Genomic DNA, 15,756 nt, shown 5'->3' with positions numbered 1-15,756 from the left:
ATTTATCCTGTATGCCTTGGGGTTTCACATAAATAACCTTAGACTGTTATTTGTTAGAATATTGTTCTCATTCTTTTCTTATCTGTGCTATATCAGAAGTAAATAAACTCAGAGAGACAGATCCTTCTGCCACAACCTGAACATGCCTCCCTGAAACCCACAAAAATTGCAAAGAATCCCAAAATCAACCCACTCTTCTGTGGCAAAAAAAAAGCCACCAGTAAAACCCCTATACATAGACACTATCTTTATGATGGATCTTATAGCAAAGCCAGGTTAGTTATGTCTGAAGATCTACACACACTAGCCTAGGGAAGAAAATTATGCTTTACGCTTTACAAAAGAGCTGAACTGCAAATAATTGTTCAGTTGAATTACTCTGGCACGAAACCCTACATTTTATGCTATCACCTGGTGGCACTGTTATACAGCCTGCTAAATCTCTGTTTTCAGCGCCTGGCTCCTGGGAAGGCTCATCGTGCTGTTGTTCCCTGGGGTCACACAGGGCCTCCGCAGGAAAGTCTGGGACGGAGGAAGCCAACTGACCCGGACATTGGCTTTTGCTTTGGACTTTAAAACACAGTTGTCCTCCCCAGGCATGTTGCTGGCTTGACATTTGGGGACGAGCATGTATCTACGTTACATCTCAGGACTGATGTTGGTATAAAAAACAGCAGTTTGCACAAACGCTCCATATTTCTGATAGTTCTGTCTTAAGCAACCAGCTAGCAAGCTAACTGAAGACCTGGATGATTTCAACAGGATAAATATCAGAAGAAACCTGTAGTATTACTGCAGATGGTTTTAAGGGAACTTGCTTCACTGAGCAGCTGAGCACAAAGATCGTGAAATATAACCCCCAGAAATATTTGATAACCCAATATTAGAACCAAGAAATGCAATTGAATAGTTGCAAGTCTTAACAATCTGTCCTGTTTGTAGAAATAATATTTTTTCACTGTTTCATTTAGCAAAGATAAAATAATCAATACATTGTGATTAAAAGAAGAGGAAAAAAAAAGAAAAAAAAAGAAAGAAAGAAAAAAAGAGCACAAAACCACCGTAATGTGCATCTCGTATCTTCCAGAGCACAGAGATCGTATACTAATTTACAGGTAGTTTATGAACATTCAAAAGTGAAACATCAGTTGTGCTGTTAAGCAACAGATGTTATTATGCATAGTTTTGTATTCATATGTACTATGTGCTTTGGTTCGAAAAACACAATCCCACTGAAGACTCTAGCAACTAAAAATCAAATTATATTTAGGCTTTTTCCTCTCTATATTTACATCATATTCACGCATAAGTCATCCTGACAGTAGAAAAGGGGCAAATATGACGACTACGAGTGGGTGTATACCTAAAACATGCAAAATGCTTCCATCTTTTCCCCCTCACAAGAGTATAACTGAATGAAAGCACTTCTTATTGGTATATTTGAAATAGGATTTCTGTATTTTTACTAATAAAGTAAATTAGCTAGAAGTTCTCTCCCTGTTCTTTAAAATTAAAAATGTCCTAATACCAAATGTGATTGACAGGAACATCATCAGCAGAACATGAATCAGAAGCACAATGGCTGATTTTATTAACAGAACATGGGATTATGGCACGAGACAAGCTTTTTTGGTATACTGCATCATTATTTACACCCTTCTCAGGTGAACTTTTTTGTAGCTCCTCCCCTCCTCGCTCCCTGGGCTCCTTTCTCATTTGCTTGCACTCCTAACCCTTTTGCTGCTTTCTTCTTCTATTGGTGCTTCACTGACCCCTACGTTCTTCATACCTGCTGTGCTGCCCACTCCTTGCCTCCAACACCTTTACCTCTGCAATCGGATATCTCTTCCTGTACCCAAGCAGAGCTTATTAACTCGTGGTCTAATCAGATGAATTATAGATCCCCCAGGCATACAATTTCAACCATATGAAACCATCTCTCCACCTTTCTTTTCCAAGTACTGTAGATACAAGTTGTAACAAAGAATTTTTGTTCTCTCCCAATGTAAGACAGCTTCACTATTCATGTTTACAAAATAAAATTAAACATCCTGTTTTCAAGTTGTCCCTAACTGTCATTTAGCCAACCCTCACAGAAAAATACAAAAATCAAATAATTACAAAAGAACGAACTTACAGCATGTTGTTCTTGCCAATATAGAGCAAAATGTTTATTGCCCCAAAATAGAAATTGGCAAACTATGCGAAAGAAAATTGTCCGTCTCTGGTAAATGAAGTAAGAAAATCAATTTGATGGTGTTTACGGCTGTAGAATAGTGAAGGAGTGAGGCTTCTAAAAGACCACCAAATGAAGGAACCCTGTTCAATGAATACTGAGACACTGTCCCAATCCACCTTTATTAATGGAGTTTATTGGAAAAAGAGTTTTCTGGCAAGTTAGTTACAAACAAGTGCAATAAGGACTTGCTATTCCTAAGAATATGCTATTCCACTGGATGCATTCTCATTTAAAAAGCCAATCTTTCAGAACAACCTTGCCATGGAAAAACATATTCTTTCTCTCTTGCAGAAGACTGCTGTAGGGTTTGAGGTGAGCCCTTTACTTCCCGTATTATCTATCTTAACTCTCATGCTTTTTACTTGTGAAGAATTACAATCCCATCTGTAACCCTTAAAAAGAAGTGTAGTATGTAACAAAGGCCAAACTACTCATGTTACTTGACTTGGTTTATTTTCCAGCAGACAATGAAATCTTTGCTAATATGAAATAAGGTTTATCTTTTAAACCCCTTATATTATCCTCTTCTATCTGACAGGTTTGGAATATATGTATTTAGTATTGATAAAACAACCCACAACGAATCAGTATAGGTTTAGATCGTCAGATAACATGAGAAAGTTGTTCTACGTTACCTAAAAACTATCAAACCAAACTCAGCTGTGGATTATGTCGTTTCAACCCCACTTGGATTCACCCCCTTCTGCTGAACCTGAGTTTGGGCCACACCATTAGGTGACTTTCTGTTAGCTCAGTGTCAGCAGTGATATCATTCAGTAGTTTCTCAGGATCCACACTGGCACCAGTTTCTCTCTCACATCCCAGCAGGTTTCAATACCCAGCCGATGTTAATGTTAGCAGCTACACTGGAAAGTCTTGACTTGTGAACAATCAGTGTTTCATGTTTTATTAAAACAAGAGTTTCTTGCTCTTAGATAGAACATTTGTCATTTAGTTTGTAGAATGAATTTAAGTCAGTTTCTCCAAAAATCATTTAATTTTCTTATTTCTTTTCGGTTGTGTGTTTTCAAAAATGACTATACACAGGGCCTATTTTCTCTCAGACTTATTCAGAGCAAGAATATCAGAAACTTGGCAAACTATCGAACAACCAATCTCAGCACTGTTTTACATACAAATGAAAAGGGAACAAAATAATTTAAACTATAAGTAGACCACAAAAGCACCTAATTACATACCCAAGTAGTCACACATGTTCTTAAGCAAATGTATGGCTAAGGTGGCTAAGAAACTGCAGTCAACAACTCTCAGAACAAATCATGCTTGCCACATTTCCTCTGGCAGACGAAAGAGACTGTCATTCTATCTTCTGCAAATTAAAAGAATAAAAGAATCTCTCAAGCATATTAATTAACGAGATTCATTGGAAACATAGTGGGCTGCTGCCACTATTTAGTTTTCATGAACATATCTGCCCAATTAGTATCTAGATTTATAAAAAGGCTTCTTTCATAAATGTTGAATATTTTATACTTGTAAAGTCTTTGCATGCTCCTATGTGCATACTAATGCTCTGTAATTGTGGAACGCTCAACAGTACAATAACTCCGTGATAAATTCCAGCTGTTCTTCATGGCTCAAGACAAAAATCAAGGTTTGGCAACGACACTCAGTTCCCATGGGGTTTTGGGGAGAAGAGCATAATAAGCCAGTTTGTTAAAATCCAAAAGTAACTTCACAGAAAGGTGTCCTGGAGGTGAACCTAACCTAGAAGCTCTGTCTCCTGAAAACTGCATCTTGTTCTTATTTATCTAGCAATATAAAGAGAAAGCTTGAATACAGGAAAGGGTAAATATTAGTTGAAAAAAAAGAAAAAAATGCCAGCAGAAGAGGAAGCTTTTCAAACAGCTTGTTTGGAGCCCAGTGTGTGCTGGGAGATATTTCATAGCCCCTCATGTTCAGGACCCACAAATATTAAATGGTGTGTAGGGTCTGTCCCAGTGCAGAAAGAATGGCTTGAATTAGATGCTTGCCGGACTCGCAGGAAAGCAATCTGCTTGTAGGGGAGGGAGACAGTCCCACGCATCAGCACAGGCCGCCTTGCCTCGACACAGCTGCAGTATTCGAAACACTGTTCGTGGAGAGAGAGCCTGGTTGCGCCCCCACACCAAGGGTCGTGTAGGGTTGGTTGGAGGTTGTCTGGTGTTACCTGTGCACAGCGGCAGCTGGATTTGGTCACTCTGTCACTGTATTCCAGACTGACTTCTGCTTTAGTGTAGTTATTCTAGAATAAGTAACATCAGACTTTGATCTTAGATTTCAGGCTCACATATACGTTGTACGGAAGGAAACTTACTGGCTTCACTATCTCAACACTAGCTTCAGAGGGAAGGGAAGTCTCATTCCATACTGAGCCAAACTGAGGCTACCTGCAGCATTTGTGTTTTGGTCCTTTTTTTCCACACACACACCCCCCCACCCCCCACCCCTGCAGGCTTTTTTATGGATTGAAAGAAAGCTTAAGGGAATAAATAAAGAATATGCCAAGAAGTTTGACACTATCAATAAAACCGAGTCTCTGATTAACACCCAAAAATCAAAGCTTTCATAATACTTACACGGAGAACAGAAATCATCCCTACAACAGATATATCAGACTCCCCTTGTACTAACAGATCTTCCATGAGACTTTAAGAACTTTTAAACATTCCTTTTTTTTATTTATTTAAGATTGGGGAATCAGAAGAACAGGTAATGGATTCAGTTAGTGCATTTTTTTAGCTGTATAGAATTATCAAGCTGTCTGGAAACCTCACACTTGACTTCAGAATGAATAAAATACGAATAATCACAACAGGTGCTTTGGTGTGATAATATTTCCTCTTCCCATAGAGAAGTTTACCAGATAAAATAACTGGAAATCAATGTAGCCTAGCAGTCCATGATGAAGACTGCCAAATTTGGGCTCTTATAAGTGGCTGAGGAGAGCGTTCTCTGCTGATGAAAGCAGTTAAGTTAGGAACAGCCCTCTTGCCATGCAGTAAAGGTCACTTCCTCAAATTCCAAGTTTGAATCAGGTTGGGAAGGACCCCAGGAGGTCTGAAGTCCGATCATCTGCTCAAAGCAGGGTTACCTATGATATGACATCTCAGACCAGCTTTTTCAGGGCTTTACCCTGTTGCACCTTGAAAACCTCTAACAATAGAGGCTGCACAACCTCTCTGTACATCCTGATGCACTCTTTGGAAAAAGTTTTTATGACATGGGAAAAAGTTTTTCCATATATAAAGTCTAAACCTCTTATATTTCAATTTAGTCCAATTGTCTCCTATCTTCCTGCCATGCACCACTGCAAAGAGTAGACTACCAGATATCTTCTGGGTAGCCTCCTTGCAGATAGCAGCAAGCTGCTGTAAGGTCCTACTGAATCTGTCTCTTCTCCAGCTCCCTCAGCCTTTTCTCAAAGGGCCCATGATCATCTTGGTGACTACTGCCTTTTGAGTTTTTCCAGCCATCACATAGTCCAACTACCTAGGCCACAATGTCCCAACATGTACACAGGGGTGCTCTGGAAGACTATGACCATGACAAAGATGGTATTTCCTGAAGTAATGGTTGACGGTATCTACCAGTCTTCCATCATCCACAGATCTCTTCACTTCATCCCAGAGAGCAATGAAGTTCAAAAAGCATGATTCACCTACGGTAAAGCCATACTGGCTATTCCAAACACCTTCTCCTTCACTTGTTCAGAAATAAGTTCCAAGAGGATCTGCCCCATGATTTTCCTATGGACTAAAAGTGAGGTTGAACAGCCTATAGTTCCCTGGAAAATTCTTCCTGTCCTTTTTGAAAAGGGGTACAGCATTTGCCTCCCATGATCTCCATGACCTTTCAAAGATGATGGAGAGCAGCATCACAATGACCTCAGCTCCTTCAGCATCCTTCGTATGTGTCCCATTGGGTTCTATGAACTTCTGCGATAAAGATTTTTCTCAGGAGATCCCTGACTTGGCCCTTTCCCACTACCAGTAATTACTGTCATCCCTGAACCCTGTCTGCAGGCTTATCTGCATGTGCTATCACTAAATCACCCAGCTATTTCAGCAGTGAATCCCGATTTTCCTTGTTTGTTCTTTTACTGTTAGAAGGAAGGCTCTGCTGTTTCACAATACTCGAAAGAATGGTGCTGAAGGCACATCTGAGGTGTCAGAAATCATGTCCTTTTTTTTTCAGCCATTTTTCCCTTATACAGAAGACCTCCAAGGAGAGAGAGACAGAGGGTGACGCACCTTCTTCAGCCTAGAGCTTACAGGTCAAATAATTTTATCTTTTTTTCTTCTCCAAATATTCAAATTTTAGTAACCCAAGAGTATATACTATTAGCTGATCTTGCAAGTTGAGTAGCTTGCTTATAGAACTATAAAAAATTTCAGCTTTGTTCTGATGTAAAGCAGGGAAATGATAAAATCCTGAAATACTTTTTGCCCATAATGACTCAGCAGATGATATGATAGCAATCTATATGATTAAAAACAAAACCAGGATGCTAAGAAAAGGGACATGCTGAGATGAAAGGACATTAATGAGCAACACTCTTCTTGTGGATGCTGTCTCTATAGCTCAGAACTCATTTATATTCAAAGGATACACCAGTATCTGTAAAGGACAAAAGAAGGACACAACACTAAAAACTGGCTTTTAATGGCTCCAAGTTTTAAATTCTAAAAAGATAAAAACAAAGACGTGAACAAACGCTTGCTCATCCACTGTAGCTATGTGATCTGAATCAGTAATAAAAATCTTCATGAAAGGTGAATGAGTAAGAATTTTGCATAGTTACTGTTGCTATGAAAGCCACTTTCCTTATTATCCACATGTTCCACAAATTATTCCCCTTTCCTTATCACTCACAAACAGGTAATGAGGCGCTAGGAAAATGGCTGCCGCCTATAAAATTTCTGAGATTGTGTTTGAAAGGAAGCAGTCAGAATGATGTTCCTCAAAAAGCAGTAGGTGTTCAAGAAGGAAATTGTACGTGCATTGAATGGGCCAGAGTCAGACCCTGCAAATGTGTGTGAACAGCATCTGGATCCTCTGAGAGAGAGTTGGCAGCTTCATCTGCCATCTGTCCTTCTCTAAAAGGGAGCCCAGATTTTGAGCATCTACTGCACCAAATTCCACCACTAATCCAACAACTTCTAATATACCTACCTACGCTTCATGCTTTGCTAGTATTAGCAACAAACAAGAAAGGTAACTGCAAATAGGAGAAAAATTGGATATTCGGGAGCAACTACAGAAAGGAACCGCATTCAATTCTGCAGAAGAGGAGAAACAATTATAGTCAATTGCCAAATGATAAGAAGAACATTCCAAAGACGTTTGGAGAGAAAGTGGAGTATTCTTTGCAGGAAAACCTCTCTACAGTAAATACACCACTTATTATCAGATCATGTCCCCTAAAAGCAATAAGGTATTTCTAGAGCACCCCAAATAAAACCTCTCAGAGCAGGAAGGGATTTGAGCACTGAAAAAGAAACAGCTACAATGCCACAATGTCTGCCCTTCAAGTAAGGTTGGTGCTTGTTTTTGAGCAAGTAGTCCCATGAGATAAACCCCATAAAATTCTCAGCTTGCTTGTAAACAAGCATATATTTTCAGGTGCAACAATATTCTCCTTTTCCAGTTTGAGTCCAATAGCAGAGCCACTGTGATGTCTGAACAATGGTCCATGGTGCCCTCACACCAGCTCTCCAAAATGGCTAAGCTGGTCCATGAGTGACAAAGCTCCACCAGGATAACAGATCCCTGACATACGAAATCACCACTCAAACCACATAATTTTATATTAGCAGACAGTTTGACACCATATAAATTTAGTTACAAGTGTGGATGAATTCACACTGAAACCAGTAGCTCTGAAATATTTTAAAGCAAGTAATAATTTTATGGAAGTAGCCCGGAATGTATGTAAACAGAAAGAAAGTGAATCTACTGCACATGTAAACAATATGTTATTTATTTATGCTTCCAAATAATTGTAAAAGTCATGACTTAAATGGACTCAATTGAAAGCATATAGCACAAGGCTTAAGTATAGTTATAGCCGCTAAACAGCAGCTGATGAGTTCCATTTAGTTCTCCCTTTTATAACAGAAGGAACAGACTGTGACTTACTAATCCCTTGAAAAAAAGATTTTGTTCTAGGTTTCCCCATAAAATCTTCTCTATTAAACTCTCTATCACTCTGTAAACGCTTCCTTACGCTGTTTTGTGCATTAATAATAATTCTTGTGACCAGACATTATTTACGTTTATATGCCATTAAATTCTTCAGACGATCCATCTTCTTTTCACAGTAATATATTTTGAAATACTATATTAGTAGTAGAGACTTAACTAACCCCAACAAAATTTAAAGTGACTAACCTCTGAAACTTTCTTTCTTACAACCAAGATTAGGAGCCCAAAAGAAAGTCTGTTTTTTCCTATTTATCACTGTGCCATTAGCTAGTAGGAACTTGTTTTGGAAACCTTGTCAATTAATATGTATTTCTTTAGAGTTGCTTATCCCAAAAGCTTCATTTTTCTTCCACACTGCTTTTATATCAGTTAATTCCACTACTCTGAATAGGTAACATGTTGATATTCAAGGACTATACAAGTGTAGAGTACCAATACGACCAGGTCAAACTAGCAAAGAATATTTTATTTGTTAAGATTTCTGCTGACCTAATTTGCAAGAGAGGTGGGAGACAAAAACGGTTAGTTCCTTTTTTTTTGTTTTTTTTTTTTTTGTTTGTTTTTTTTTTACAAGTGGAACATGAAATAAATGTAAAAAAAATGAACCACTGAAGGGAACTTTAGCAGTTAGTATTTCCCAAGTGTCCTCATGCTGTATATTATGTACACATAGAAATACCCATGAATTCTGTCTAAATTATCAACCCTGTGTAGCTGTAGCAGCAGTATCTTCTACTGAAGATAGAGAGTATACCAACAAAAGATGCTTCCTGAGATAGGTCAGTTCTAAATGAAATAAGCTGTGCTACCAGAAGCTTGTACAGCAACATTTGCATTAAGGCTTTTATAAGTTATTAGAAGATATAGCAAAAATTGCTGCATCCCTCCTCTCCCCAGCAACACTATACTCTAACAACATTTTCTTGTATGAACTACTGTCCTGCTTCACGATTTCTTTTGCCTGATTCCTAGAATCAGGAACCATGCAATCATCTTATTTTTAAATAATGTATTCACTCTATCCCAGTGCTGCAGTTACATTTTAATGGCACATAGAACAAATGAAGGCCTTTTACATCTACAAAAGCAGGGTTACTAGGTAGATAGTCTACTGGGTATATCCTCTCAGAGGTATCTAAGCACTGTACACCAGGTTTTAATGGCTTAATGCGAACCACAGTATACACTTCAAGTGCGTGTCTTCATAGGGTAACAACATTAGCTACTTCAGTCACCTTAACAAATTGCTAAACATATATCCTGAGGCATCACTCCATGAAATCAGAAATACAGCCCTTCAGTTGGGTCCTACAAGGAACACAGCCATGATGCTGCACCTGGGCTAACTGCAAGCCAGCTGAGAAGAGCTAGTTGGAGCCTGGACATGGCATTAAGCTGATACAGCCCTACTGCTTTTGAATTCAGGTTACCCATATAATTCTCCATTGTATAATATTCCAGCCCACTTTTTAGAGCGCTGAAGACCTAGATACCTTCTTTTTCTCTTTCGAGGGAGTTGCTCAACAATGAGCACTTCAGAAATAAGTGGCCTGAATTTTTAAGTGCCTGCAGCATCTATCTAAAAAGTCTAATTTTAGGTTTTTAAGTGTCTTGGGTGCTGTTTCTAGAGTTCTTCAAAAAACTTCATCCAACCCACCATGCAGACTGTTTTTCCTACACTCGCCTTATTAATCTAGGAGTTCCCACTCAATTTCTTCACACCAGTTCAGCACTGGAGGTGCAGGAGCCTTCCTGCCTGCTGAGCCTGCCATATGGAAGTTATTTCTCCCCCTCACCTACTCTCCATCTTCTATTTCATTTCATCTGAGCACACAACTTGTTACCCATTGCCTATTCCTCTCAGTTCTTTCCCCCCACTTTTAAAAAGTGCAACTGCACTCATTAAGTTTGGGAAGCATCTGAGATGCAGTCTGTGGGAAAGATGAAATGCAAAATAAGTATCTTGTGGATAGTGTTCTGAAGTAGGAGCAGTGCTGATGAAATTTTAAAATCTCTTGGAATTACCACGATATGCCTTCCTCATTCCGCATTCAACTTCAAAAGGTCCGAGGTAAATCTGTGTACATGTACGGTGACACAAAATACTAAAAACTTTTCTGATGCTATAGAGTATTTCGGAACACAGTCTATTAGACAGTTGCCTGTGTCTGCTCACAGTACCAGCAAGCATACACAAGCTGCTACAATTTCTTCTGCAAAGTATGTGTGTGCAAGGTAAATGCTCACATCTCTCTGGGTCTGCAAAGCTGAGTGAGATCACATCAAGATCTCTGAAGTGTTTTCTGCATAGCCAAATAAAAAAAAACAAACAGAATTTGTAAATAACTTTGATTTTACTCTTTCCGTGAGTTGATAAAGTAAAGCTGGATACATTCTTCTTTATATCTAATTTTAAGCTGCATGGCTATTCAATAAAATGGGCAACCATTAACAAATCTGGCTAGGCCCTAAAATTCAGTTTTAATAGGCAATTTGATGCTGACGTTTACATTTTAAAACATATAAACTGTATATAGGCACATGTCTAATATTGATTTCATACTTTCTTTATATACCCAGATTTGAACTCAGTTCTCATATCCTTATCATGATAATTACTGAAAGTAAGTTATTAAGGAAAATGAGAGTAACGCAAAACACAATTGCCATTTGTTTGTTTAAGCTCCATTAGTCACTACCATAAACACTGTCATTTGCCAGTTTGGTCTGAGGTTAATATAACAGAATACTAATTTTAAAATGAAAGAAGCAAAGCCAGTTGAGAACATTAGCTTTCTAACACATTTTCTTAATCCATTTATCACAGTAACGATTAGTTCATGTTGCTTGATCTTGGACACAGATTGCTTTTAGTAAAGAACATGCAAACAAGGGCAAAACAAGGTAACTGTATTAGGCAGGCAATAGGTCTAACATGCTCATTTAAGCTACAGCCAACTGTACACAAAACATCACTAGAATCCAATATTTTTCCATTTTAGAGTCCCAGCCCATTGCAGGTGTGTCAGTACATTCACCCTCAGAAAGTAACAAACTATTTGATTAGACTTTGACTATTAGTAACAATTTTTGAGAGAAGTCACAGAAAATTACCTTTAAATCAAGAGGTTGATATAAGTTATAACTTTAAGCTGAAGCTGACAGGAGCTCTGAGAAGATAGTTATTGTTTCTCTCAGGTTATCAAAGCCATAGACCCAATACCAGAACCACTCAGAACATGTTCATCTGGCATCAGTACTAGTCTGTCCAAGATCAAACCTTTCATTTTCACAATATTCAGGAACATGTGCCATTAAAGGTTGTGAAGATACAATGAAACTCTTGATTCTTCTATCTGCCTGTTAGCAAAATTCAAACATTATACAGGATGCAGTAATACTGGCTCTAGCAACTTACTGCTTGTGATTTAGGCAAGTCACATAGACAAGGCTGTATGAATAAGAACATAAAATCAATACAACTCCCATACAGGGTCAGTCCAGCTGGGCCACCTTACCCAGTACTCTGTACAAGAATAATAGAAGATGCTATTTAAGAAAAACATGTAAGCTTGGCCACTTTCTGTAGTCCGTTCCCCTCATACTTTCCCAAGGTCTACAACTGTTGTTCACAAACGTTAGCATCTGCTTATAGGCAAGTTGCCCATGAATACTGCTGTCTACAGACACGCTGTCCATGTTCCAGCATGATCCACAGAGAGGCTGTGGAGTATCCACCCCTGGAGATCGTTACAATTCGGCAAGACAAAGATTTGGCTGTTCTGACCTAGTGTTGGCTGGAGTCCCACTTCAGACAGGACACCAGACGATATAACCTTCAGAGGTCTGTCAAATCAAGTGCTGCACAATATTCAAGCAAATTAATCAAATGTATGAACAACACTCTGTTATTCCAGTACTGAGGTTAGATCCTGAGCAACTAGTGCTCAGACCCTGAGATCACTAGAAGCATGTCAAGGTTACTAGCATCGATGGAGTTCACATTATAACGATTTTGTAACAGTTCCCAAAAGAAAAAGCAGGTAAGTCAAATTTAACAAGTAGATAAATGCAAACCTGAGTCTGTGCTTCCATATGCAGACTGTGTTTTGGGTGATAACAGAAGAACATTCAACTATGGTCAATTTATCAATAATATTTTTTAATCCTGAGTTAGATTAAGAACTCATTTTGATGATGTGGTAGATTTGTACTTTCATTATTACTTTTATGCAAAACTCCCCCATTCCATCCCCTGCTTTAGGTATGAAGAAATCTTGGCATATCTTTGATATTCCTCTAAGATTATTTGGAGGAAGGAGGACAAAAAAAGCCATAGAGCAAGACTTCTTAGAGAATACATTTTAAAGTAAAAAGCCACTCAAGCGCACTGATTTCACTACGCCTTTATTTTAGGGTGCTATTCTCACACATGATACAACAGAATCTTCTCTGAAGAAGGATTATGCAATTTGAGATTTTTAAAGTAAAATTTTAAATCTGTTGTCCAAGATGCTAATGAACCCATCAATGCCTTCACTTTGCCATATTTTTATCTATTTTGGGATAGACAAGACTGAGTGATAATTGAAACGTCTGTGAGTTTTCAGAATGCAGTTGTGCAGACCAATTTGAATGCAGGGCATCAAAAAATGCAAACGCATACAATCATTCACTACATAAAATACAGCCTTCATTATTAAAATGTGTAGATTGCTAATGCAGTTTCCTTCTTTAAAAACAACATAACTTAAAATGACAACCAACTTCAAGAGTTCAGGCATAACACAATGAAAGATGTTTAAGGCAACACATTTTTCTTCACCTTTTAGACAAGTTAAAAGACACACAAATAGTTACCTCAGAACAGGAAAAAAAAATAATCACATTATACTCCAATAATTCAACAGCACACAAACCCAAAATTAAAATATATAAACCCATAACTAAAATACATAACTTCTTTTTCTTATGTCCCTCTCACAGCATTAACAACCACCTCTCTCCATTGCACCACCCCCATTAGCACACCTGCCTCTTACAAGCACTAATGAACCTGACACGAACACTACAGGGCCACTCTCTGGTCAGTTTTGATCAGGTGAGAAGCAAAATGTTGCCAAAGGAATCAGTCGGGCTCAGTCCTGAAATGATTTATCGGGATGCAAGTTATGAAGCATTTTCTAGGGTGCCTAAGATGGTTTTATAAGAATCATATAGATCCCAGAAGAATACCCAGAAAACCAAAATATTTAGAGAAAGGTACCCAGAACCCCACCAAATTAATCCTTCACACTCAGCAGGCCTCCTCCCTCTCTAAACTGGAAATACTTTCTAACCAAAGGCCTTCTAAACAATCTCTGCCAAAACTCTGATGCAATCCACTGTCAAAGGCAATTATGCTTTTCCTATATACCTCCTCCCAAAATTGCTTTTTTTGCTTTCTTCAATACCTCTTCTTAAGAAAAAAAAAAAAAAGCAGAAAGAATTCTTGTAAATGGTGGAAGACAAATAAAGCAGGTTAATTTTTCAGGGTAGTTTGACATCAGGATTCAGATACGACATCTTAATGCTCACTGTGGACACTGGTAATCTTAGTAGCCAACTGCAATTAACCAAAAGAAATAAAACACAAATAAACAGGAAGACCTTGCCTTTTTAATAAGTATATTTGATTTTTTTCTGTGAATGAAAACTCACCAATGGTGTAATATCTCTTCAACTCGCTCCTCCGTGGATTGCGCCTTTGGGTGTTTGCAGTGTTGTTCTGTTCCTCCTCAGAAGTAGCTGTCTTAGTGGCAAGCAAAGATTTACTGGGCTGAGGTGTCTGAGCTTCAGCTGCCACTGGGTTGCATCCTGGCCCACTAATATCCACCGACTGGGACTTTTTCTTTAATCTAAAGGCAATTTAAGGCAGTAAGATATTACTAATCATCATTCTATACCTAGATTATGTATAGAATAATAGCAATATATTCATCATACAGCAATTCATGCATGTCACAGCAAGCTACACAACAGCAGTGATAAATTAGGCCCTGTATTAATTTCCCCTTTCAGCTCCTGCTAAATCAGTTACAAAACTTCCATTTCACATGTAGCTACAAATGGTAAACTGCCCTCAGATCAGCCTGCTGAGCTGCTTGAAGGATCAGTCCCTAATCTACCTCAGAGAAGATGAGCTGCCAACAACTATCCTATCATTAAGTTGCCTGGCTTATGTTTCCACAGACAGGGGAGTACAAAGAAATTAAATAGTTTGCACAAAGTTGCTGAATGCCCCAAGAGAAAAGAACTACCTCATGATCTTCCAAACTCAGACGTGGCTCTATAACTGCATTTCTCATTCTGCCACAGTTTCAACATGTTTTCTCTGCCCAAAACTCAAGAATCCCACTAACCCCAGGTACCATTTTGTGCATTGCAACAGCAGTGGACAGAGGAAAAGAAATTCTCTGTCCTGCAGAAGAAATCAGTGTTACTCAACTCGTTACTGGCATCCAGGTAGAGTACCAGTTATTAACCACCATCCTCTGTGCCCGACCATCCAACCATTTTTTACCCATCTACTTGTCCACACATCCAGACATAACATCATAACTTGGGTACAAGTAAACTGTGAGAGACAGTGTCACAAGCCTTGCTAAAGTCAAGGTAAATGACATTATCACTCTCTGCTCCTCCCCAAATCTAGGCATTTTATCAGAGTTCTGCGGGAGAGACTTAGAAAAGCTTTCAAATCCTACTTCAGAGTGGTGGTGAGTACACCCCCATCACTGAATCACTGTAGTCCCAGCATCTCCTCTATCTCTAGCAAGATAAAATAGAGGTTATTACGCTACTAGAGTTATTGAATAGAGACAAGTGCTCTGTTATGATGAAGCTCACTACATACACACTGAATTCTGTCAACACTTTTCTTAAATTAAGTCTCTATAAATGTGTATAGTTGACTACATGATTTGACCCTGGAAATAAAAGGGGTTTATGGCATTGCAGTGAGATACTGATCTGAGATGAAGGGATCGTAATAATTCTGAAATTCTGAAGCAAGTGACATAAAATGATAAAGTTCTGTAATGTCAAAAGATGATTTTATTAGGGTAACAATTTAATGCTAAGCAGCCTCCCTCTTAACTCTGTGCTTCCTTATTTTTAAAACATTTTCTCCATGTACTGGTTGCAATTAAAGAGCATGGAAACCTGCACTGAGAATGGAATCTGCTAGTTTAAGATATTAACTGATTAAATACCATAATAATAATTACTGCTGTTAGTAGACTGGAAAATCTTCAGGTCATGATTAAGCT

At 38.4% G+C, this 15,756-nt stretch overlaps 1 protein-coding gene across 4 annotated transcripts in view; it reads right to left on the bottom strand.

Moving 5' to 3' along the window:
• The window catches only part of OXR1 (oxidation resistance 1), a 296,193-nt gene that overhangs the window by 129,729 nt on the left and 150,708 nt on the right, over positions 1 to 15,756 (bottom strand). For all 4 annotated transcript variants that reach the window (XM_075085597.1, XM_075085598.1, XM_075085599.1 and 1 more), the window contains one exon: positions 14,147 to 14,343. In XM_075085597.1, coding sequence (XP_074941698.1) covers positions 14,147 to 14,343 — 197 coding nt within the window. The remainder of the gene's footprint in view (positions 1 to 14,146; positions 14,344 to 15,756) is intronic.

This window comes from Phalacrocorax aristotelis, chromosome 2, assembly GCF_949628215.1.
Source record: "Phalacrocorax aristotelis chromosome 2, bGulAri2.1, whole genome shotgun sequence".
Classification (NCBI taxonomy): Eukaryota; Metazoa; Chordata; class Aves; order Suliformes; family Phalacrocoracidae; genus Phalacrocorax; species Phalacrocorax aristotelis.
This window is presented reverse-complemented; position numbering and strand designations above follow the sequence as displayed.